We start from the raw sequence: 21,490 nt of genomic DNA on the forward strand, positions 1-21,490 counted from the left end.
ACAACTGTATGAAAAGCTCAGTGATGTATATAGATTGATACTGGAATTTGGTAACAATTTGTTCGATATTGCAAATACAGTTTGGCGCCACCACCATTTTTATTCACCATTACGTTTATGGTGCCAGTGCAGATGTCAACACAGCAAAAAAGGGAAATAATATTTTAGTATTATTATGAAAATAGTTTTGATCTCACAGATCTCCTAAAAGGGTCTTGGGACCCTTTGGACAAAGAACTGCTGTCTACAGAAATACATGTATACAAAGATACTCACTAGAGCAATATTTTGGGTTTTTTTTTTTTTGAGACAGTATCTGACTCTGTCTCCCAGGCTATAGTACAGTGGTGGGATCTTGGCTCACTGCAACCTCCACCTTCTGCGCTCAAGTGATCTTCCCACCTTAACCTCTCAAGTTGCTGAGACTCTAGGCACACATCACCACACCTGCCTAATTTTTTTATTTTTTGTAGAGAAGGGGTTTTTGCCATGTCGCCCAGGCTAGTCACAAACTCCTGAGCTCAAGCAATCCACCTGCCTCCCAACGTGCTGGGATTTGTAGAGAAGGGGTTTTTGCCATGTCGCCCAGGCTAGTCACAAACTCCTGAGCTCAAGCAATCCACCTGCCTCCCAACGTGCTGGCATGAGCCACAACGGCCAACCTGAAGCAGTGTTTTTAATAGCAAGTTATGAGAAACAATATAATTGTCTAGCTGATAACCTTTCTTCACTGGATGTTGAGGAGATTTAGCAAGCCTCCCACCCCTCAGGGCATCCATTCATGTGAATTATCTTCTTTCTTGTCTATGTAGAGTGGCACTAGTTTATATCATCTGGGGGAATTTTTAAAAATAGGCATTCAAATAATTTTTTGTTATGTAGTTCAGATGAGGAACCTCAGTTGAAATAAACTGTTAAGGAATGGTAAATTAGGGTACATTTTTCTGCAGCAGTTAAAGAGAATAAGACAAATCTGTCATGAAATGAAAAAATACTCATGACAGTAAGTGAAAAGTTGAGGACAGAATATATAGTATGATCCTATTTTGTCTTAAAAACAAATCCCAAAGCAGAATTATAGCTGGTAATTACATGTGTAAATTTACAGACGGAGGCCCAGAAGTTTCTCATTAAAACTCTTAACTGGCTGCATCTGCTAAGGCAAGTAGGGGATGGGTGAAGATTTCTACTTTTTATTCTGTGTACCTTTGCAGTTGAAATTTTTTTTGCAGTGAAACAAGGGAACATTTTTGTATGTATTTAACAAATTGGGATGAGTACTATGTAAGCATATAATAAAGAAAACTCACTTGGGGGAAGTCACGGGAATCTGTGTGGATGAGCTCTCATCTTTCAGGGCTTTTCTGCCATAGGAATCTACGGCGGATCCGGAAATGTCAGCGTGGTCGAGAGCAGCAGGAAAAGGAAGGGAAGGAAGGAAACAGTAAGAAGACCATGGAGAATGTGGATAGTCTGGATAAGCTGGAGTGTAGATTCAAGCTGAATTCCTACAAGATGGTGTATGTGATCAAATCAGAGGACTATATGTATCGGAGGACTGCCCTGCTCCGGGCTCATCAGGTGAGAACCAGTAACTGTAATTTCTGTACACATCTGCCACCCTAGCTAAGAGCAGGGGAGGCCCAGAGTCTTCTGATTGTTTCTCTTTGTTTATGCAAACCTGTTCTTGGAGCTGAGACTTAGCTGAGGAAGTAGGTATGTTGGTTTGCTAAGGATGCTGTGACAGAGTACCACAGAGTGTGGCTTAAACAACAAAAGTTCTGGAGACTAGAAGTCCAAAGTCAGGTGTCAGCAGTGTTGGTTCCTTTTGAGGACTGTGAGGGACAATCTGTTCTAGGCCTCTCTTAGCTTCTGGTTCTTTGCTGGCAATCTTTGGCATTCCTGGACTTGTAGATCCCTGCTTTTATCTTCATATGGTGTTTCTACCTGTGTGTATGTCTGCCTCCAGATAAGGTCACATTTGGAAGTACTGTGGGCCAGGACTTCAATATTTGATTTTTTGTTTGTTTGAGACAGTCTTGCCTGACACAGCCTCCCAAAGTGCTAGCTTTACAGGTGTGAGCCACCACACCCAGCCAACATAAGAATTTTAGGGAGAACACACTTCAGCCCGTAAGAGCACATAAATACCTGGTGGCACCTTTTTAGTGAATTTACTCCCAGTATTTACATCTCAAGTAGTATCTGATCGTTTGCTTGTATGAATTCTACCTGTTTTTACATTCTGTCTCAATTGTGAAACCTTCCTGCTGCAGCTGTGTACAGGGTGTTATGCCAGGCCCTGGGACTACAGCCATGAAGTTGATCAGATGAAGTAATGTGATGATATGCACTACCAGGGAAACAAATCAGGTGCAGTGATCAAGGGTAACTAGCATACAGGCCTTGCTTTCACTGGAGGAGGCTTCTCAAAGGAGGTGATGCTTGAGGCCTGAATAATGACAAGGAATTAGCCTGGTGAAGAGTAGCCTGGGTGTTTTCTAGACAAAACAGCAAGTACAAGGCTGGAAGGAAAGAACATGGCATATTCAAGAAACTACAGACACCGTTGTGGCTCAAGGTTGCATGAAGTTAGAAGGGTAGGCAGAGGCCACATTACTTTGTCTAATAGGTCATGGTTTGGAGTTTGTTTGAGATGCATTGGGACATTTGACAAAGATAGCTTGGAGTGCTATGAGGAGAGTGGAGATGGGTATGTATAAAGTTGGAAGAGCAGAGACCACTCAAGGGTGCCCTTGTCCAAATGAGATTTGGGGACCACCCAGACTACTAGGGTGGCAGTGGAATTGCAAGAATTACATTGTAGATTTTATGTGTTTATTTATTTTTGAGACAGAGTTTCACTCTTGTCGCCCAAGCTGGAGTGCAGTGACCCAATCTCGGCTCACTGCAACCTCTGCCTCCCGGGTTCAAGCGATTCTCCTGTCTTAGCCTACTGAGCAGCTGGGATTACAGGCACACGCCACCACGCCTGGCTGATTTTTTGTATTTTTAGTAGAGATGGGGTTTTACCATGTTGGCCAGGCTGGTCTCGAACCCCTGACCTCAAGTGACCCACCCACCTCAGCCTCCCAAAGTACTGGGACTACAGGCGTGAGCTACCACGCCTGGAAGTAGATATAATTTAGATATTTAATTGACAAGAGATGGTATTGGATCAAATGTGGGGGTAAGCAAAAGGAGGACATCAAGGATGGTGCCTAATTCGTTTTGGGGTTTTTTGGTTTGTTTTGTTTTGCTTAAGTGGATATTTTAGGGGCTCACCTGTTAATAGAAAAGGGTTATGAGGTTTAGGAGACAGACGAAGTGCGTTTTAAGTTTGAAAGGACTACAAAACTTTCAAGTGGGAGATGTTGAGCACACAGTTTAATGTATGATTATCCCTCGAATGACACGGGGTTTGGGGCACTGACCCCTGCACAGTCAAATCTATGTGTAATTTTTGACTCCCCCGGAATGGAACTACTGATAGTCTACTGTTGACTGGAAGGCTTACTGATAAACAGTTGATAGACATATTTTGTATGTTGTATGTATTATATATACTGCATTCTTTTTTTCTTGTTTTCTTTTTTTTTTTTTTTTTAATGGAAATAGACACGGGGTCTCCTTACATTGCCCAGGGCTGGTCTTCAGGGGTTCAAACAACCCATCTGTTTCAGCCTCCTATAGTGCTGGGATTACAGGTGTGAGCCACTGTGCCCAGCCTATACTGTATATTCTTACAATAAAGGAAGTTAGAGAAAAGAAAATGTTAAGTCATATGCAAGAGAAAATATATTTACTCTTCATTAAGTGGATGTGGCTCATCATAAAGGGTCCTCATTCTCATCTTGTTGAGTAGGCTGAAGAGGGAGGAGGAAGGGGAGGGGTTGGTTTTGCTGTCTCGGGGTTGGCAGAGGTGGAAGAAAACTTGCCTATCAGTGGCCCTGTGCCATTCAAAGCCGTGTTATTCAAGAGTCTGCTGTACTTCTCTCATGGCGTGGAGGGACGCGCAGTGGCATGATCTCAGCTCACTGCATCCTCTGTCTCCCGGGTTCAAGAGATTCTCTTGCCTCAGCCTTTCGAGTAGCTGGGATTACAGGTGTGCACCACCACGCCTGACTAATTTTTTTTGCTATGTGTTGTGTGTCTGCCTGTCTCTGATTCACATTATTTGGGACACTGGGCAACAGCAGTTTTGTTTTTGTATCTCTTCTAGTATCCTTGCATGTGGTCACCAATAAATTTTTACTGGGTGTGTTGGTGGGAACAGAACCCCCTGCAGAAGATCTGGCAAGCCTGGACTCTGCTTGCCAGGGTGGGGTAACACAATGGAGGGAGAGTGGGTTTTAAGCCCTTTGCTTTGCACTATGGCTTAGAAGTGGATCTCCATGCTGATAGAAGTGATCAATGGCTCACTGGGTCCTACCCAGGATACATTAGAGCAGATTGGTAAAACGAAGGAAATGTGGGGTTTTGGGTTTTTTGTATGTTTGTTTTTGGAGACAGGGTTTGGCTCTGCCATCTAGGCTGGGGTGCGGTGGTACGATCTCAGCTCGCTGCAACCTCCACCTCCCAGCTCAAGCGGTCCTCCCACTTCAGCCTACCGAGTAGCTGGGACTACAGGATTGTGTCACCATGCCCGATTAAGTTTTGTATTTTTATAGAGATGGGGTTTTGTCATGTTGCCCAGGCTGGTCTCAAACTCCTGAGCTCAAGCGAACTGCCTGCCTCGGCCTCCCAGAGTACTAGGATTACAGGTGTGAGTCACTGCGCCTCGTCGGAAATGTGTCTTTTTAACACATTCCCTAGGTTATACTAATGCATGCTAAAATTGAGAACACTGAGCTTTTTCAGCCCAGAGCCTGTGTTCACATTTCCTTGGAGGCGTTATGGATTTTCATGCCCTCACATGTTCTATGTTCTTACTACTTTAACTTCTCTGTAAACAGAGAAGCTTTTATTTTTTTTTTTTAAAAGAAAAACAAAAACAGTATCTAAGACTTGAGCCCAATCTCTCCTTTGCTCCTTTAGAAGAAGATAAGGCTTTGTATTTGAAGGGCTCTTTTTTGGTTCTGCTTCATTTAATAAAAAATATTTTTTTTCTGTTTTGCAGTCCCATGAGCGTGTAAGCAAGCGTCTACATCAGAGATTCCAGGCCTGGGTAGATAAATGGACCAAGGAGCATGTGCCCCGTGAAATGGCAGCAGAGACCAGCAAGTGGCTCATGGGTGAGGGGCTGGAGGGCCTGGTGCCCTGTACCACCACCTGTGATACAGAGACCCTGCATTTTGTGAGCATTAACAAGTATCGTGTCAAATACGGCACAGTATTCAAAGCCCCTTAACTGCAAAGCCAGAGCAGATAACTTGGGGTGTGTGTGGGGGTGTGTGTGTAGGCCTATGCATTCACACACTGAAGAAACAAGGAAGATGCCTTTCAAGCCTCACTGGGCCTCTCTGGGACATGGCCACCTGACCTGTGTGTGGCTGGTGCAGCCTGGCACCAAGTGGGCTACCTGTTAGGAACATGAATACCTTACAAAGCTGAAGCTGGAACTTTTCCAAAGGGTTTTGGGTATAGCCTGCCCTGGAGGGGAAGGAAGTCCTTGCAAGCAAAGACGTGCAGTTTGCTTGCACACACCAGCAGAGCTAAGACTGGAGTCTCCTGTGGCCTAACTTTCAGTGAGGGAACCGGATGCTGTTCACACTTTTGACTGGATGGAGATGCATTTACAAAACAGACTGGGGAAGGACTTAATACTCAGATGGATTGGAACTATCATGGTCACTGCTCCTCTCCCCTCCCCACAAAAGGAAAAAAAAAAAAAACTGGATTTGATTTTTTTTTTTCTGGTCACTTGAGCACATCTAAGATCACCCATTAGGTTTTATCTGGGACCTGCAGTTTGGCTTTGGGATTGATCATCTTGTGGATTTTATTCCTGACGAATCCCTTGCTGCCTACCCTTTCCTTTGGTTCTCAACCTCAACGAGTTCAAATCAGTCGTCCTTTTTAGCTCCCGTGGAACTGTTTTGTATCTGCCTCTTTACTAGTCTACCCTAGTGCCATCCACCAGCTTTACTCTCTGACACACACATGCACACACACACGATTTTAACTTGTTTTTTTGTACATAATGTACATACTGTCAATTTTTTATTAAAAGAAATATGCTTTGATGTGCTAGCATAATTGCTCTAGCTTCTTGTGTACCATAGTACTATGTGGCTTCAGATTTAGTACCTATGAACAGATGTACAAGACATTTATTACACTTTTTACCAAAGGGAGTTACCATTGTAGTACTTTTGTGTAAAACTTGTCTTCCCCTTTGCCCCCAACTTTTTTTTTTTTTTTTTTTTTGTAAATAAATAAAGCTTGGTTCTTACTTAAGGAATAAACTGTCAACCCACGTCCCTTGTCCTCACCAGAAAATACTGTGAAGCAGGGATTTTGGTTTCAGTTCCTTATCCAGGGTAGAAACAGGATTTTGCTTTAAATACTTGTTACTTGTTCCAAATCAAAATATTCCAAAATCTTAGAATACTTCAGTCTTTTAGTACATGTTTTTTCCCCTTGTTCAACTATCTGAAAATATTTTATATTTGGGTAAGTTGTCAAGCTATGTAGTTTGTATTTCTATATATTTTTTCTTATTCCCATTGGTGATGGATGGGGATGAGCAACTTAAATACCAAACCAGTATTTGAAAAAAAGTGTGTATAAGGCATGTGGTATACCTTATAAATGGGGCTGGGAGGGAGAGAATTTGAAATGGGATACCTATTTTTTTAATTACATAAATTTAAACTAGCATTTAAACATGAATGATTAGAATTTTTCTATGTGGTTAACCTGGACTTTCTGAACAAAGACCAACTGAGCCCCTCCCAGTACTCTGGTGGATTTTTCTTCAGCAACCATTACGCAAGTCTTAGTCGTAAGCAGCAATGTTTTGTGTGTTTTATGTTTGCTTTTTAGTTAAAAATCACCACCACCAAAAAGAAAAATTTTTTGGCTCTTGGATTTTCAAAATACATGGTAGACCTGATTTTAGGCTTTTATTATTGTTTAAAGACAAAGTCTCACTTTATGACCCACACTGGAGTGCAGTGGCACAATCATAGCTCACTGCAGGCTTGACCTCCCAGGCTCAAGCAGTCCTCCCACCTCAGCCCCCTGAGTAGCTGCACACCACCACACCCAGCTAATTTTTTAACTTTTTGTAGAGACAGGGTCTTGCTATGCTGCCTAGGCTGGTCTCAAACTCCCCTCCTCAAGCTGTCCTCCCACCTCGGCCTCCCAAAGTGCTGAGATTACAGGTGTGAGCCACCAGAGTCGGCCTGATTTTAGGCTGCTTTTGTACTGGGGAGAGGAGACTGTGAGCCAAAGTGTAGGGTGCCAAAAAGAGCTTTGTGGGATAAGATTTTAGGGCAAAACTGGGGCAATGTCTAACTTGGGAGTGGTCATATGTACTGATTTTGGGGAAAGATCCTGAGGTTTTCTCAGACATGATTCACCTATTCTCCTGTGTTCCCTCAAGAAAGGTCATGTTGACCTGGAACCATAGGGGAAATTGGTGGGGTGTGATCAGGGTCAGCCCTGGCTGTTGCTGCCCCTGCACAGTGTTACATCCAGAGCACCTGCCTGCAGGTCAGGATAGGATTTCAAGGCCAGTTCAGGAGAAAGTCCCAACCCACCAGTGCAACCAACAGAAGACAGTTTTACCTATAGCCTGGGTTTTCACAAGTAGCATTTTTATTCCTCCTGCTGTCTGACATCTGAGCTCCAAGCTCTAAACCCAACCTGTATTATATGCAGCAGCAGGTTATCTTTATTTTAAATCACATTTGGCATTCTGTACTTAGTCACCTTTCCGTGTGATTTGCATTTGAAATGTTGTAAACTTGGTCCGTATTTCCATTAAAATATCAGGGCTAATCTTGTGTATTTTTTTTTTTTTTTTTTTTGTTCCTAATGATTTTATAGACACTCTTGGCAACCCCAGGAGAAAAAAACAAAGCTGTCAGTGGAGTACTAGGGGTGAGAATGAAACTGGAGTTCTGTTTCTGGTATTATGACTTCCCTGGACTCTACAGTCCTGTATGGTGAAATACATTTTTCCACTGGAATCGTCAATGCCATGACTGTTCTAACACCTCAAACTCCAGAGTTTCTGGTGATGTGCAAGAGTTAGCAATATACATTCAGTAAAGCCTGTAATCGAGGAAGTCGTGGTAACTTGGGCATATAGCTCTACTTTCCTGCTCACTAACACCCTGACCTCCGTCCGGTATGAAAACACCTATTCCGGGTAGTCTGGCTCTCCACGTTAAGCAAACACCACTTTCTGTGTTCAGCGACAGCTAGAGCCAGAGGTCTCCCTGCCGGTTGCTGCTTCTGAGGCTGGGTCTGCAGCAGCTGAGGCTCGTGCCCTTCTTGCCGAATGGCCTAAGTCTCTGTTCCGAGACTTTCAGGAGTTCTCAGCGTCAAATTTCCCATTTTATTTTGAGATTTGCCCTGCGGCCCACTATCTCGGACAACATAGGGGAGCCTCAAAAACACAGTTTCTAGCTTCCAACTCGGCTCAAGGTTCAGACAGCAGCTGGGCTTCCGAGTGCCGCCGGTGTGCCAAGAAAAGCTGCCCGGGACCGGGAGGCGCCCTCTGGACGCCGGAACCTTTGGTTTCCTGCCGTGGAGCGGGACTGTAGCGCCAGGGGCCTTCCGGAAAGAGGAGCGAGAGCTCGGCGATGGCGGCTGCGCCGGCCCTGAAGCACTGGCGCACCACGCTCGAACGGGTGGAGAAGTTCGTGTCGCCACTCTACTTTACGGACTGTAACCTCCGCGGCAGGTGTGGCCCTGGTCTCGGTAGCCGGCCGACCGCATCCGTGCGCTTCAGGCTTTCCTTCCGGGGAGAAACCCAAGCTGCAGCCACCCGGGCCGCGGGATGAAGTGCTCGCCGCGGGCAGGGCAGAGGCCGGGGAGGAGGGGGTAGGGAATGGACTGCCGCAGCGCGGCCAGGCAGCCCTCTTGGCGGAGGATCCAGGGAAAGTGCGGCCCCACTGGCCAGCTGGCACCCAGGCGGAAACCGGGCGGCCTCCAGCATGTGCCCACTGGCCCGTCCTACGCAGGCTTTTTGGGGCCAGCTGCCCTGTGGCTGCGCTCTCCAGCTTCCTGACGCCAGATAGGCTTCCCTACCAGGAGGCAGTCCAGCGGGACTTCCGCCCAGCACAGGTCGGCTGCAGCTTCGGACCCACGTAGGTAACGCCCAGCGGGTGGGCGGGGCTACGGGTCTGAGGGAAGTCCCTACCTAGCTCCCGGCCACACCTTCGTTGTCCGCCGTTTGCCCTAGGCAACTACGTGGGATCGAGCAGCACCCTCTGCTGGGAACAGCTCCCTGGTCCCTCAGTCTTCAGGGGATGGTTTTCATCCCCACGTAGCCGCTTCTGGACATCCCTTAGGAAGGGCACCCTAGGGATCACGAACCTTTGACGCCTCTGCCTCTTTCCCTCATCTTGCTTCTCACCTTGTGGCTCTTTTCTTGTGGCTCAAAGCTGAGTACCTTGTGACACTGCAGATTCTTGGAGAGTTTCAAGCCCCGGCCGACACTTTATCCAAGGAAGGATATCAGGATAGGGCTTCTACCTCTGGGCCTATCACAACAGCTCTCTTGCAGATGGTGGACCTGCTGGTTCCGGGTGGAACTGACCATCCCAGAGGCATGGGTAGGCCAGGAAGTTCACCTTTGCTGGGAAAGTGATGGAGAAGGTCTGGTGTGGCGTGATGGGGAACCTGTCCAGGTGAGAAACCCTGCCCTAGGGCCAGGTATGGCCACATTTCAGCCCTGAAATGACTGCAGCCCTTCTCCTGTGGACTCTAGAGAAGCCACAGCTGAGTTGCTCTGCCTACAGGGTGGTATCAGGATTTCAGGACTAAGGAAGTTGTCACTTGGGCATCTCTGCAATTGGTCCTTAGTTTTTATTCCATGTAATACAAACTTATAGGAAAACATTTCAAACAGTTCTAGATAAAGTAATGGATCTCTCCCTATCACCCATCCCATTCCCCAGCTATAACCACTGTTAAGTGTCTTGTTCATGCTCCACCCTTATCAGGTTTAGTCCTTATACTCCTATCTAGTAGGTCTTTATACCCATTTACAGATTAAGAAACTGAGATGTGTAGAGGTTAGTTCACTCACTCAGGTTCACACAGCTTCCATTTCAAGTTGGATTGACTCTCAATCTGGGGTTAAGACTGTTCTTCCTGGCTACAAGAAGGCAGAGACCTTCCCTCCCTCCCTTCACTGACTCAGCAAATATCCCCTGGTGTCCATTCTGAGCCATACCCTTAAGCACTAGGGTGTGGCAGAGAATGAGGCAAACCTGCCCTTAACTTCATGGAGTTTCTTTTCAGGTATTTATTTGGGGGTGCAGAGGCCACCAGAATCCACACTCAGGCCGCCTAACCCCTTTCCAGGGCCCTTCCCATAAGACCATGGCTTTGCCACTGGTAAACAGGGGCTATTTGGTGCTCATGGTGCTGGCTGCCATGGGAATTGGGGCATCTACTGCCAAGGGTCCCTGATTTGCCAATCTTGGCCCTGCTTGGGAGAGAGGACCCAGAGCTGGGGACCAGATGGAGGGACCTGTCTCCCCATGGCTTACACTTTATCTGAACTGTCCAAAGGCCTCAAGCCTTGTCTCTCTCACTCCCCTCCCTACTAGGGTTTAACCAAAGAGGGTGAGAAGACCAGCTATGTCCTGACTGACAGGCTGGGGGAAAGAGACCCCCGAAGGTGAGTCCCTGTGCCCTGGTTGACCAGTGCTGTCAGGGAGGGAGTACCAGTGAGCAAGGAGGAGCTGAGGCCCAGAGTGATCTCAGAAGCACCCCTCTGCTCCAGCACAATCATCCTCACATCTCATTGTTTGCTTTTTAAAAGCATGATTTTTTCCTAACCATAAAAATAATGGGCTGGGTGCAGTGACCCACACTACCTGGGAGGCTGAGGTGGGAGGATCACCTGAGCCCAGGAGGCCGAGGCTGCAGTGAGCCATGATCACACCACTGCACTACAGCCTGGGCAACAGAGTGACTTTGTCTCAAAAATAATAATGTTTGCCTTGTGGAAAGCACAAAGAAAGAAATAACTACTGTTATTCCACTCCCTAGAATAGAGATGAACATTATTAACATCTCAGCATTCATGTTCTTTTTTTTTCTTTTTTTTTTTTTTTTTTTTTTTTTGAGACAAAGTCTCCCTCTGTCGCCAAGGCTGGAGTACAGTGGCGCGATCTCAGCTCACTGCAACTTCTACCTCCCAGGTTCAAGTGATTCTCGTGCCTCAGCTTCCTGAGTAGCAGGGATTACAGGTGTGTGCCACCACGCCCAGCTATTTTTTTGTATTTTTAGTAGAGAAAGGGTTTCACCATGTTGGCCAGGCTGGTCTCAAACTCTTGACCTCAGGTAATCCACCCTTCTCAGCTTCCCAAAGTGCTGAAATTACAGGTGCAAGCTACCGCGCCCAGCCCAGTATTCATGTTCTTGGTGTATCTTTCCAGCATAGTTTTTTTTTGTTTTTTTTTGGTTTTGTTTTGTTTTGTTTTTTTGAGACGGAGTTTCACTTTTGTTACCCAGGCTGGAGTGCAATGGCGCAATCTCGGCTCACTGCGACCGCCGCCTCCCAGGTTCAAGCAATTCTTCTGCTTCAGCCTCCCTAGCAGCTGAGATTACAGGTGCCCACCACCATGCCCAGCTAATTTTTTGTATTTTTAGTAGAGATGGGGTTTCACTCTGTTGGCCAGGCTGGTCTCAAACTCCTGACCTCAGACTATCCACCCACTTCAGCCTCCCAAAGTGCTGGGATTACAGGCATGAGCCACTGTGCCCGACTCATCCTGGTGTAGTTTTTACTAGTTGAGATTGTATCCTGACTTCTTACATTCCATGTTATAACATGGACATTTTATGACACCATTAAAAACACTTCTTAAGACGTTATTATTGTATTTTATATTGATTGAACACTGTTTCAGATGCTTCCAGACACTGGGAGTATGGTGGTGAATAAAATAGTCCTTGCCAACAAAGGGAGACAGGTCTACTCATATAATTACAAAGCTGAAGGCTCTGGAAGAAAATCTTGGGTAGTCCACTGAGGAATTTGCTCTAGACTTAGTGGGGAAGTGGAGTCAGCAAGGCCTCCCTAAGGAAGTCGTGTTTGTTCTCTGAAGCCTGAGTATGGCATCACCACAGCCCAGCCTGTTCTCCAATGAATGGCCCGCCCATGTTAGCCATGTTGGTTTTAGATCTTGGGTCTAAAAGTTCAAGCCTGGGAGATCCGAACATGCTTTTAATATGCAAAGAGGGTTCCAAGACCAAGGCAGTGCTTTGCAAAGACAACTTTGGAAATATAAGACTAAACAGCAGTGTAATTTACATGATTCCAAACTGCTACTTATTCTCTCTGACAGCAGGACATAGGATCCATCTGGTGTTTGTACCCCAACCCTCCCACATGCGCTCTTGACACACTGTGGGATACTCTGGGTAGTGGATCCTGAAAGCAGACAGGTTGGCCTCAGCTGGATGCCTCCTGGGTGCCCCCTCCTCAAGTCCCCAGAGTGCTGTGCCAGTCCCTTAGCCTGAGGCTGTCTCCCCATGTTTGTAGCCTCACCCTCTATGTGGAAGTAGCCTGCAATGGGCTCCTGGGGGCCGGGAAGGGAAGCATCATTGCAGCCCCTGATCCTGAGAAGATGTTCCAGCTGAGCCGGGCTGAGCTGGCTGTGTTCCACCGAGATGTCCACATGCTCCTGGTGGATCTGGAGCTGCTGCTGGGCATAGCCAAGGTATTTGACACCCCCTGTACCCCCTGCTACCCTCTAGAGCCCTGCTGCAAGAAGGTTGTTCTTTGGGTCAGATAAATGGGACTCTGGGAATCCAGAGTAGGAAGAGGGTTTCCACCTGCTTGAGGGTTGAGAGAATTTTCCTATGTGAAGGGGAGGAGGGAGATGGTGCTGAGCAGGGGGACCAGCAGGGAAAAAGGGTTGGAGGTCAGGGGAGCTCTGCTGAGAGCCCTGAGGAGATCAGTGGGGCCTAGGTCTGGAAGCCATGCTTGAAAAGGGGATTAAGGGGCAGAACCCTGCTGCAGGGCCTCGGGAAGGACAACCAGCGCAGCTTTCAGGCCCTGTACACAGCCAACCAGATGGTGAACGTGTGTGACCCTGCCCAGCCCGAGACCTTCCCAGTGGCCCAGGCCCTGGCCTCCAGGTTCTTTGGCCAACGTGGAGGTGAAAGCCAACACACCATTCATGCCACAGGGCACTGCCACATTGATACAGGTAGGACAGCAGCTGGTTGGGCTGGCTGGGGAGGCAGGAGTGCCCTTGAAGACCTGGATGTGTCCTAGAAGCACTGTGTGATGCTCAGCAAGTTCCTGCCCCTCTTGGACCTGAGTTTTCCCCATCTGTAAAATGGGACCAGGGGGCTGGACTGTGGGCTCTGCTTGCTTTGGATTCACTTATTCTTTTTTTTTTTTTTTTTTTGAGATGGAGTCTTAGTCTTGTCACCTAGGGTGAAGTGCAATGGTGTGATCTCAGCTCCCTGCAACCTCTGCCTCCTGGGTTCAAGTGATTCTCCTGCCTCAGCCTCCTGAGTAGCTGGGATTACAGGCACCCACCACAACGCCTGGCTAATTTTTGTATTTTTAGTAGAGACGAGGTTTCACCACACTGGTCAGACTGGTCTCGAACTTCTGACCTTGGGTGATCCGCCTGCCTTGGCCTCCCAAAGTACTGGGATTATAGACATGAGCCACTGTGCCCAGCCTCATTTATTCTTTCAACAAAATATGATGCCTCGTGGGGCCCATGCTAGATATTGAGGGTAGGATTATAGAGAAGGATTCAGCAGGCAGAGTTGGTGTCACAATGGTGGGGAGTCTGGGGCACTGGAGAGCACAGAAGAGGTACTTACTCCAGCTGGGCTGGGGGATTCCAGAGAGGCTTCCTCAAGTTTGCAGTGTCTGAGTTTTATGGGAAATCCACGTTTTTAACAAGCTCCTGAAGGTATTGATTCTGATGCAGCTGGAGTTTTGGGATCACAGAACAAGGGCTTTCTCTGCTGTGCCAAGATGTAGGGTAAGGTGTGAGAGGTTCTAAACTGGTAAGGAAGGAACTGTGGCCTGGGGGTCAGGAGAGGCTGTAGCACCTCTGACAGGACAGCCGGATCCATCCTGGGAGCCACGCCCCTGTTCCCAGGTATCTGTCAAGTGTGTGCAGCGGCAGGGTAGTCCCTGCTGCCTCTCGTAGGATCCTCTAGGGGATGTCTAATTCCCCAAGAGGACTGAAGCTATTCCGGGACCTGGAGCCTCCATTTCCTGACCTGTATAATTGGCCTTATAGCACTGCCGCCTCCTTTCCCCAGCCCCCCCTCCCACCTTGCTGGAGTGAAGTGAAGTGACCGCTCAGGAGAGACACCACAGGGCTTTCCAGGGTGAAGGGCCTGGGATGGGAGGGAGGCTAGGTGACCCTCTGGAACCCCAGCGCGGGCCTGGTCAGCCTTGCCGCTCCCTCCATCCTCCACCCCACTCCCTGTTTAGCCTGGCTTTGGCCCTTCAAAGAGACCATGAGGAAATGTGCCCGGAGCTGGGTGACCGCCCTGCAGCTCATGGAGCGAAACCCTGAGTTCATCTTTGCCTGCTCCCAGGTCAGAGGGACAGCTGTGAGGGGGAAGGGAAGCACGTGGCCCTCCCTGGAGCTCCACAGGCCCTGAAGGTTTCCTGGGCCTGGGGGCAGGGCTGCTCCTCACCCTTAGCCACCCACTGAGTCCCATATGCTCTGTCCTGGGTGGGGCCCTCATCACTCTGGGCCCAGCTCCCCTCAACCTGCCCACAGGCGCAGCAGCTGGAGTGGGTGAAGAACCGCTACCCTGGCCTGCACGCCCGCCTCCAGGAGTTTGCGCGCCGTGGGCAGTTTGTGCCTGTGGGGGGCACCTGGGTGGAGATGGTAAGTGCACTGAGCACCCCTCAGCCTTGAACCGTATGACAACGGCCTTCCCTCAGGTAGCCCCAGCCCTCCTGGCTTTGCTGGTGACTTTCCGCAGGCCACTCATCCCCTGTGTGGCAGGGCTGGCTCATTAGTGCCTGGGATCTCAGGGCCTGGGACTTGAAGGGGGAGGAGAGCCTCCAGCACTGTGACAAGTTGCATGGCCTAGTCCTAGGCACCCCTTCAGGCAGATGGACAGTCAGGCCTGAAGGACAGGGGCCCTTACTGAGTTCCGGCTGTAACTCGCATGTTGGAGCAGCCCTGGCTTCTTCTGCAGGGAGTGGGTTGGCCTGAGTGCCTGCCTGCTCCGCATCCAGCACTGACCTGGGCTGCCTCCCACTTCCTTCACTGCCAGGATGGGAACCTGCCCAGTGGAGAGGCCATGGTGAGGCAGTTTTTGCAGGGCCAGAACTTCTTTCTGCAGGAGTTTGGGAAGATGTGTTCCGAGGTAGGCTGAGAGCTGCTGCATCAGGCTGTGGGCAAGTGGGGCTGGCGCTCGACTTGGAGTGCTGAGGGGCTGAGGCTGGGGTGAGTCCACCTGGAGCTCTGGTTCCTGCACTCCAGGATCCTCTTTCCCAGCAGTTCTGGCTGCCGGACACCTTTGGCTACTCAGCACAGCTCCCCCAGATCATGCACGGCTGTGGCATCAGGCGCTTTCTCACCCAGAAATTGAGCTGGAATTTGGTGAATTCCTTCCCAGTAAGCAGGGACCCGGGGGGGTGTCAGGGTCAGAGTGGGTCAAAGTCCCACCTGGCCCATTTGCCTCTTCCCCCTTATTGAGGGGTCCTAGACAGACCACCAAACCCTCACTCTGCTTCTGCCAGGGTCACATAGCAGGCAGGGGCAGGACCAAGTCTGGAAGGCCTGGCGTGCCTCAGCCCTGACTCTGGCCTCTCTGCCCTGCCTCTGTTTCTCTGCTGGTAGCACCATACTTTTTTCTGGGAGGGGCTGGATGGCTCCCGCGTACTGGTCCACTTCCCACCTGGCGACTCCTATGGGATGCAGGGCAGCGTGGCGGAGGTGAGGGGTCACCTAGGGTGGTGGGGTAGGGGCAGGCTGGAGAGGGCTGGCTTGTCCCAGGCTGATCCATGCTGGCCTGCCCTCACCTGTCTAGGTGCTGAAGACTGTGGCCAACAACCGGGACAAGGGGCGGGCCAACCACAGTGCCTTCCTCTTTGGCTTTGGGGATGGGGGTGGTGGTCCCACCCAGACCATGCTGGACCGCCTGAAGCGACTGAGCAATACGGATGGGCTGCCCAGGTCAGGCCGGGCCTTGGCTCTCCTTTAGCCCCAACCTGGGCCCTTGCCATGAGCCCTGCCTTCCCTCAGACATTGGACCCAACCCCTCATCTGGACCTTGTCCTGTCCCAATCCTAGACCACGGGTTCCTCCAAACTTCCACCCTGGGGATGGGTGGGGGAAAAGCTGAAGGTGGTAAGGGCTCCAGCCCACCAGAGAGAGAGGCTCTCCTAGGGCGTCCGGGGCTGGCAATGTGTGGACGGGGAGCTTTCTGGAGTGGCTCCTTTCTGTAGGGGCTGGATCCTTTGCTCTGGTGTGGAAGAAGGGTGAGCCATGTGGTCTCCAAGGCTGGGAGACCCAGACTTGTGGTCTCCTCAGGGTGCAGCTATCTTCTCCAAGGCAGCTCTTCTCGGCACTGGAGAGTGACTCGGGGCAGCTGTGCACATGGGTTGGGGAGCTCTTCTTGGAGCTGCACAATGGCACATACACCACCCATGCCCAGGTCAGGGGCAGGTTGCAGGGCCGTGCAGGGAGGGTGTGCCCTTGATCTGCAGAGGGTCAGAGAAGGCAGCAGGGGAGAGAGCCCAGGCCAGATCTAGGGGAAGAGAAGTTTGGAGGAGAGAAGTTCAAGACCTGGGTTGGTCAAGAAAGCTTGAAGGAGGCAGTGTCCCTGAAGAAAGGGGTTTGGGCTGCGGGGAGAAGAGGGAAGACATTTAAGGCAGGTCACTTCCAGAGGCCTTCTCCACGAGGCCCTTGGGGGTTCCTCAGGGATTCTGAGCAAGGGAGGGCTTTGGAAGGTGTCCTGGGATACCTAAGCAGGCTCCAGACTAATCTTCCCATCCCGGGCTCAGATCAAGAAGGGGAACCGGGAATGTGAGCGAATCCTGCACGATGTGGAGCTGCTCAGTAGCCTGGCCCTGGCCCGCAGTGCCCAGTTCCTATACCCAGCAGCCCAGCTGCAGCACCTCTGGAGGTCAGCCTGGTTCTGTCCCTGCCACCCACCTGACTGCTCACTGCAGATACCTCTGTGGCTGCCCCTCCCAGTCTTCCCATCCCTGCCCTTGGCCCCTGCAGGCTCCTGCTTCTGAACCAGTTCCATGATGTGGTGACTGGAAGCTGCATCCAGATAGTTGCAGAGGAAGCCATGTGCCACTACGAAGGTTAGGCTCACAATAGTCCTTCCCGCTCTCTCCAATGCCAGGGCTGAGCCCGGAGTGTCTCCTGTGGGATACCCATGGGCTCATTCCAGACCTGTTGCCCACCTATGACCAGCCAGTCTCTCCTCAGACATCCGTTCCCATGGCAATACACTGCTCAGCACCGCAGCCGCAGCCCTGTGTGCTGGGGAGCCAGGTCCCGAGGGCCTCCTCATCGTCAACACGCTGCCCTGGAAGCGGACCGAAGTGATGGCCCTGCCCAAGCCGGGTGGGGCCCACAGCCTAGGTACAAGCTGAGGGGAAGGGTTGCTATTGCAGCAGGAAGGATGGAGGCCAGACAGATCAGGCCTGGGATACCCCTAGGGATCTGGGTGCCCCTGACTGGAGAGTAGTAGCTCATCTTCCACCACCCCACCCCCACCTATGCAAGCTTCCTGAAAGGTCAGGAAGGCTGCACTGATGCCCAGGCCTCACCCCCAGCCCTGGTGACGGTGCCCAGCATGGGCTATGCTCCTGTTCCTCCCCCCACCTCACTGCAGCCCCTGCTGCCCCAGCAGCCTGTGTTCGTACTGCAAGAGGTGAGTCCTGCATGTCCTAGGGGGCAGGAGCTGTGCTGGGATGCTTTCTGACAATTGAGCTCCCCTGCCTGGAGCAAGTAGTGAGGCGGGGCTGGGGTTGGGGTGGGAGGACTTTTGGTGTGGGAAGCCCCTACAGACTCAGCCTCAAGGCCTCCTCCCACAAAGACTGACGGCTCCGTGACTCTGGACAATGGCATCATCCGAGTGAAGCTGGACCCAACTGGCCGCCTGACATCCTTGGTCCTGGTGGCCTCTGGCAGGTGCCAACTCCTTACTGCCCTTTCCCAGTGCCTGGCAAGGAGACCCCAGCCCGTTTCCTCTGTCCCCTGGCCGCAACACTGCCCACAGCAGCCCACCAGTGGCTGTGGGCTGGAACCCACACATGGAGCAGGGCAGGCTGGGTAGTAGTCGCCTGTCCCCTGGGTCTACTCACTCCACCCTACCCCACCAAGAGCAGCTGGAGGGAGCAAGGTCAGATGGTTGTACAGCATCAATCCCATGTCCTTCCAGGGAGGCCATTGCTGAGGGTGCCGTGGGGAACCAGTTTGTGCTGTTTGATGATGTCCCCTTGTACTGGGATGCATGGGACGTCATGGACTACCACCTGGAGACACGGTATGGGCTGGGCAGCATGTGGGGATGGTGGAGGTGGCAGGAACACAGGCTGCTCTGGCTCAGTATGTCCACCCCTGTCCCATAGGAAGCCTGTGCTGGGCCAGGCAGGGACCCTGGCAGTGGGCACCGAGGGTGGCCTGCGGGGCAGCGCCTGGTTCTTGCTGCAGATTAGCCCCAACAGTCGACTTAGCCAGGAGGTCGTGCTGGATGTTGGCTGCCCCTATGTCCGCTTCCACACCGAGGTAGTGGTGGCGGGGGACGGGGTGGCTGTTTTCCCCAAGTGTGCTTGGTAAGGAGGGGCCAGCCCCAGGCCTGGGTGTGTCTCTTCCTTCCCTGACTTCCACCCTCCATCCTGCTCCCAGGTACACTGGCATGAGGCCCACAAGTTCCTGAAGGTGGAGTTCCCTGCTCGCGTGCGGAGTTCCCAGGCTACCTATGAGATCCAGTTTGGGCACCTGCAGCGACCTACCCACTACAATACTTCTTGGGACTGGGCTCGATTTGAGGTCTGACATGGCAGGGTGCGAGTGGCCTTTCCTCCCTGGCTGGGGAGACTGCTTGTGTGGTACAGGCTGGGGAGGAAGAGGATAATCAACATTTGCTGCTTCCTAAGGTGCGTGCCAGGCATTGCACTAAATGCTTTACATTGGCCGGGCACGGTGGCTCATGCCTGTAATCCCAGCACTTTGGGAGGCCGAGGCAGGTGGATTGCCTGAGTTCAGGAGTTCAAGACCAGCCTGGCCAACATGGTGAAACCCCGTCTCTACTAAAAATACAAAAATTGGCTGGGCGCAGTGGCTCAGGCCTGTAATCTCAGCACTTTGGAAGGCCGAGGCGGGCGGATCACGAGGTCAAGAGATCAAGACCATCCTGGACAACATGGTGAAGGCCTGTCTCTACTAAAAATAAAAAAAAATTAGCTGGGTGTGGTGGCACACGCCTGTAGTCCCAGCTACTTGGGAGGCTGAGGCAGGAGAATCGCTTGAACCCTTTAGGTGGAGGTTGCAGTGAGCTGAGATTATGCCACTGCACTGCAGCCTGGTGACAGAGTGAGACTCCATCTCAAAAAAAAAAAAAATTAACCGGGTGTGGTGGTACATGCCCTGTTATCCCAGCTACTTGGGAGGCTGAGGCAGGAGAATCACTTGAACCCAGGAGGCGGAGGTTGCAGTGAGCCCAGATCATGCCACTGCACTCCAGCCTGGGTGACAGACTGAGATCCTGTGTGAAAAAAACAAAAAAAGTTTTGCATTTAATTTGATACTCATGATCATTCGGTGGGGTAAGTACTATTATTTATTCCCATTTCACAGATAGGAAACTGAGGCTTAGGCAGGTTGGGTGGCATGCCCAGAGCCCCGTGCAGTGGGAGCTGGAGTTCAGTTGTGTGGTTCTAGAGCTTGTGGTCAGCCTAGTGACAGGAGCTCTGGAGTCTACAAGCACAGAGAGGGGCACAGGGCCGCCAAGTGGGTCTTGGATCTGCTCTCCAGGTGTGGGCCCACCGCTGGATGGATCTGTCAGAACACGGCTTTGGACTGGCCCTGCTCAACGACTGCAAGTATGGCGCATCAGTGCAAGGCAGCATCCTCAGCCTCTCGCTGTAAGTGGGGTACCCACCAGGCCTGGGAGCTGGCATGGGGACATGGGTCTTCCCGGCCACAACTCCACCAGCTTCAGCCTGGCCCCTACTCACTCTCCTTACCCCAGCTTGCGGGCGCCTAAAGCCCCGGACGCTACTGCTGACATGGGGCGCCACGAGTTCACCTACGCGCTGATGCCCCACAAGGGTGAGTGCTGGGGACGGTGGGGCCTTCCTGCATCCCTAGACACCTCTCTGCCCTTCTGTGAGCCAAACCCCAGCAGCCTGGCTCCCTGTTCCTTCTAGGGACATGGGAGGGTAGCCCCCACTCTCCACCAGCATTGTTTCCTGGTCATTCCCCAGGCTCTTTCCAGGATGCTGGCGTTATCCAAGCTGCCTACAGCCTAAACTTCCCCCTATTGGCTCTGCCAGCCCCCAGCCCAGCGCCCGCCACCTCCTGGAGTGCTTTTTCCCTGTCTTCACCCGCGGTCGTATTGGAGACTGTCAAGCAGGCAAGGGGTGGGATGTGCTGGGGGCGGGGTCCTGGACTGGGCCCGCCCTCGGCCCCGCCCACCAGCCCTGTCCCTCTGCAGGCGGAGAGCAGCCCCCAGCGCCGCTCGCTGGTCCTGAGGCTGTATGAAGCCCACGGCAGCCACGTGGACTGCTGGCTGCACTTGTCGCTGCCGGTTCAGGAGGCCATCCTGTGAGTGGCGGTGCGGGATGGGAGTGGGGGTAGAGTCTCGCCCTCGCAGAGCCCTCATGGCCCCTCCTGTTCTCCAGCTGCGACCTCTTGGAGCGACCGGACCCTGCTGGCCACTTGCCCCTTCGGGACAGCCGCCTGAAGCTCACCTTTTCTCCCTTCCAAGTGCTGTCCCTGTTGCTCGTGCTTCAGCCTCCACCACACTGAGTCCCTGGGGCTGGGGTTTTGTTTGTGGAAGGTTCTGGGGACTCCTAATTTCTGTTTCCCCAGCCTAAAGCAGTGATCAGTCTCTTCTTGTGGAATAAATCCTTGGATCAGGAACCCTGCTGGTAGCCACTGCTCGCTCCCCTTAGGGCCCATCCTCAGGCTTGGGGTCGGGGTGGGAGGTCTGGGGTGGGATGGTTTCCCAAGTATTTGGTGGGTAGGGGCAAGATCCTAAAGTACCTCTGTGTGCAGGGTCTGGGTTGCAGCCCCCACAAGAGATTGGTGGCCTCGAGTGACCAAAAGCCAATGAAGAGACCATGAGTTGAGAAGCTCCCCTCTGTGCCAGCAGGCAAAGGGCCTGGGCCTGG

General features: G+C 51.4%; 2 protein-coding genes across 8 annotated transcripts in view; both read left to right on the plus strand.

The window, feature by feature from the left end:
* SIN3A (SIN3 transcription regulator family member A) overlaps positions 1 to 7,947 on the plus strand; it is an 87,832-nt gene extending 79,885 nt beyond the window's left edge. For all 4 annotated transcript variants that reach the window (XM_025390247.1, XM_025390249.1, XM_025390245.1 and 1 more), the window contains 2 exons: positions 1,374 to 1,581; positions 5,120 to 7,947. In XM_025390247.1, the coding sequence (XP_025246032.1) occupies positions 1,374 to 1,581; positions 5,120 to 5,350 (439 nt within the window). In that variant the 3' untranslated portion in view covers positions 5,351 to 7,947. The remainder of the gene's footprint in view (positions 1 to 1,373; positions 1,582 to 5,119) is intronic.
* A 772-nt stretch (positions 7,948 to 8,719) lies between these two features.
* On the plus strand, positions 8,720 to 21,239 carry MAN2C1 (mannosidase alpha class 2C member 1). 4 transcript variants are annotated; one of them, XM_025390250.1, is made up of 26 exons: positions 8,720 to 8,857; positions 9,138 to 9,263; positions 9,683 to 9,806; positions 10,734 to 10,804; positions 12,677 to 12,854; positions 13,157 to 13,346; positions 14,606 to 14,712; positions 14,901 to 15,011; positions 15,406 to 15,498; positions 15,633 to 15,749; positions 15,975 to 16,070; positions 16,165 to 16,310; positions 16,668 to 16,791; positions 17,141 to 17,262; positions 17,364 to 17,449; positions 17,577 to 17,732; positions 17,914 to 18,024; positions 18,152 to 18,284; positions 18,535 to 18,639; positions 18,725 to 18,881; positions 19,002 to 19,145; positions 20,130 to 20,239; positions 20,347 to 20,426; positions 20,582 to 20,730; positions 20,812 to 20,921; positions 20,999 to 21,239. In XM_025390250.1, the coding sequence occupies exons 1-26, from the start codon at positions 8,757 to 8,759 to the stop codon at positions 21,123 to 21,125; spliced, it is 3,174 nt and encodes a 1,057-aa protein (XP_025246035.1). In that variant the 5' UTR covers positions 8,720 to 8,756; the 3' UTR covers positions 21,126 to 21,239. The 4 variants fall into 4 exon arrangements, with proteins under 4 accessions (XP_025246035.1, XP_025246036.1, XP_025246037.1 ...); XM_025390251.1 differs by having other exon boundaries at positions 17,927 to 18,024; positions 18,190 to 18,284; XM_025390252.1 differs by having other exon boundaries at positions 17,927 to 18,024; positions 18,190 to 18,284; positions 20,651 to 20,730.
* Positions 21,240 to 21,490: the final 251 nt, after the last annotated feature.

The sequence above is a fragment of the Theropithecus gelada genome, chromosome 7a, assembly GCF_003255815.1.
Source record: "Theropithecus gelada isolate Dixy chromosome 7a, Tgel_1.0, whole genome shotgun sequence".
NCBI classification, from domain to species: Eukaryota; Metazoa; Chordata; class Mammalia; order Primates; family Cercopithecidae; genus Theropithecus; species Theropithecus gelada.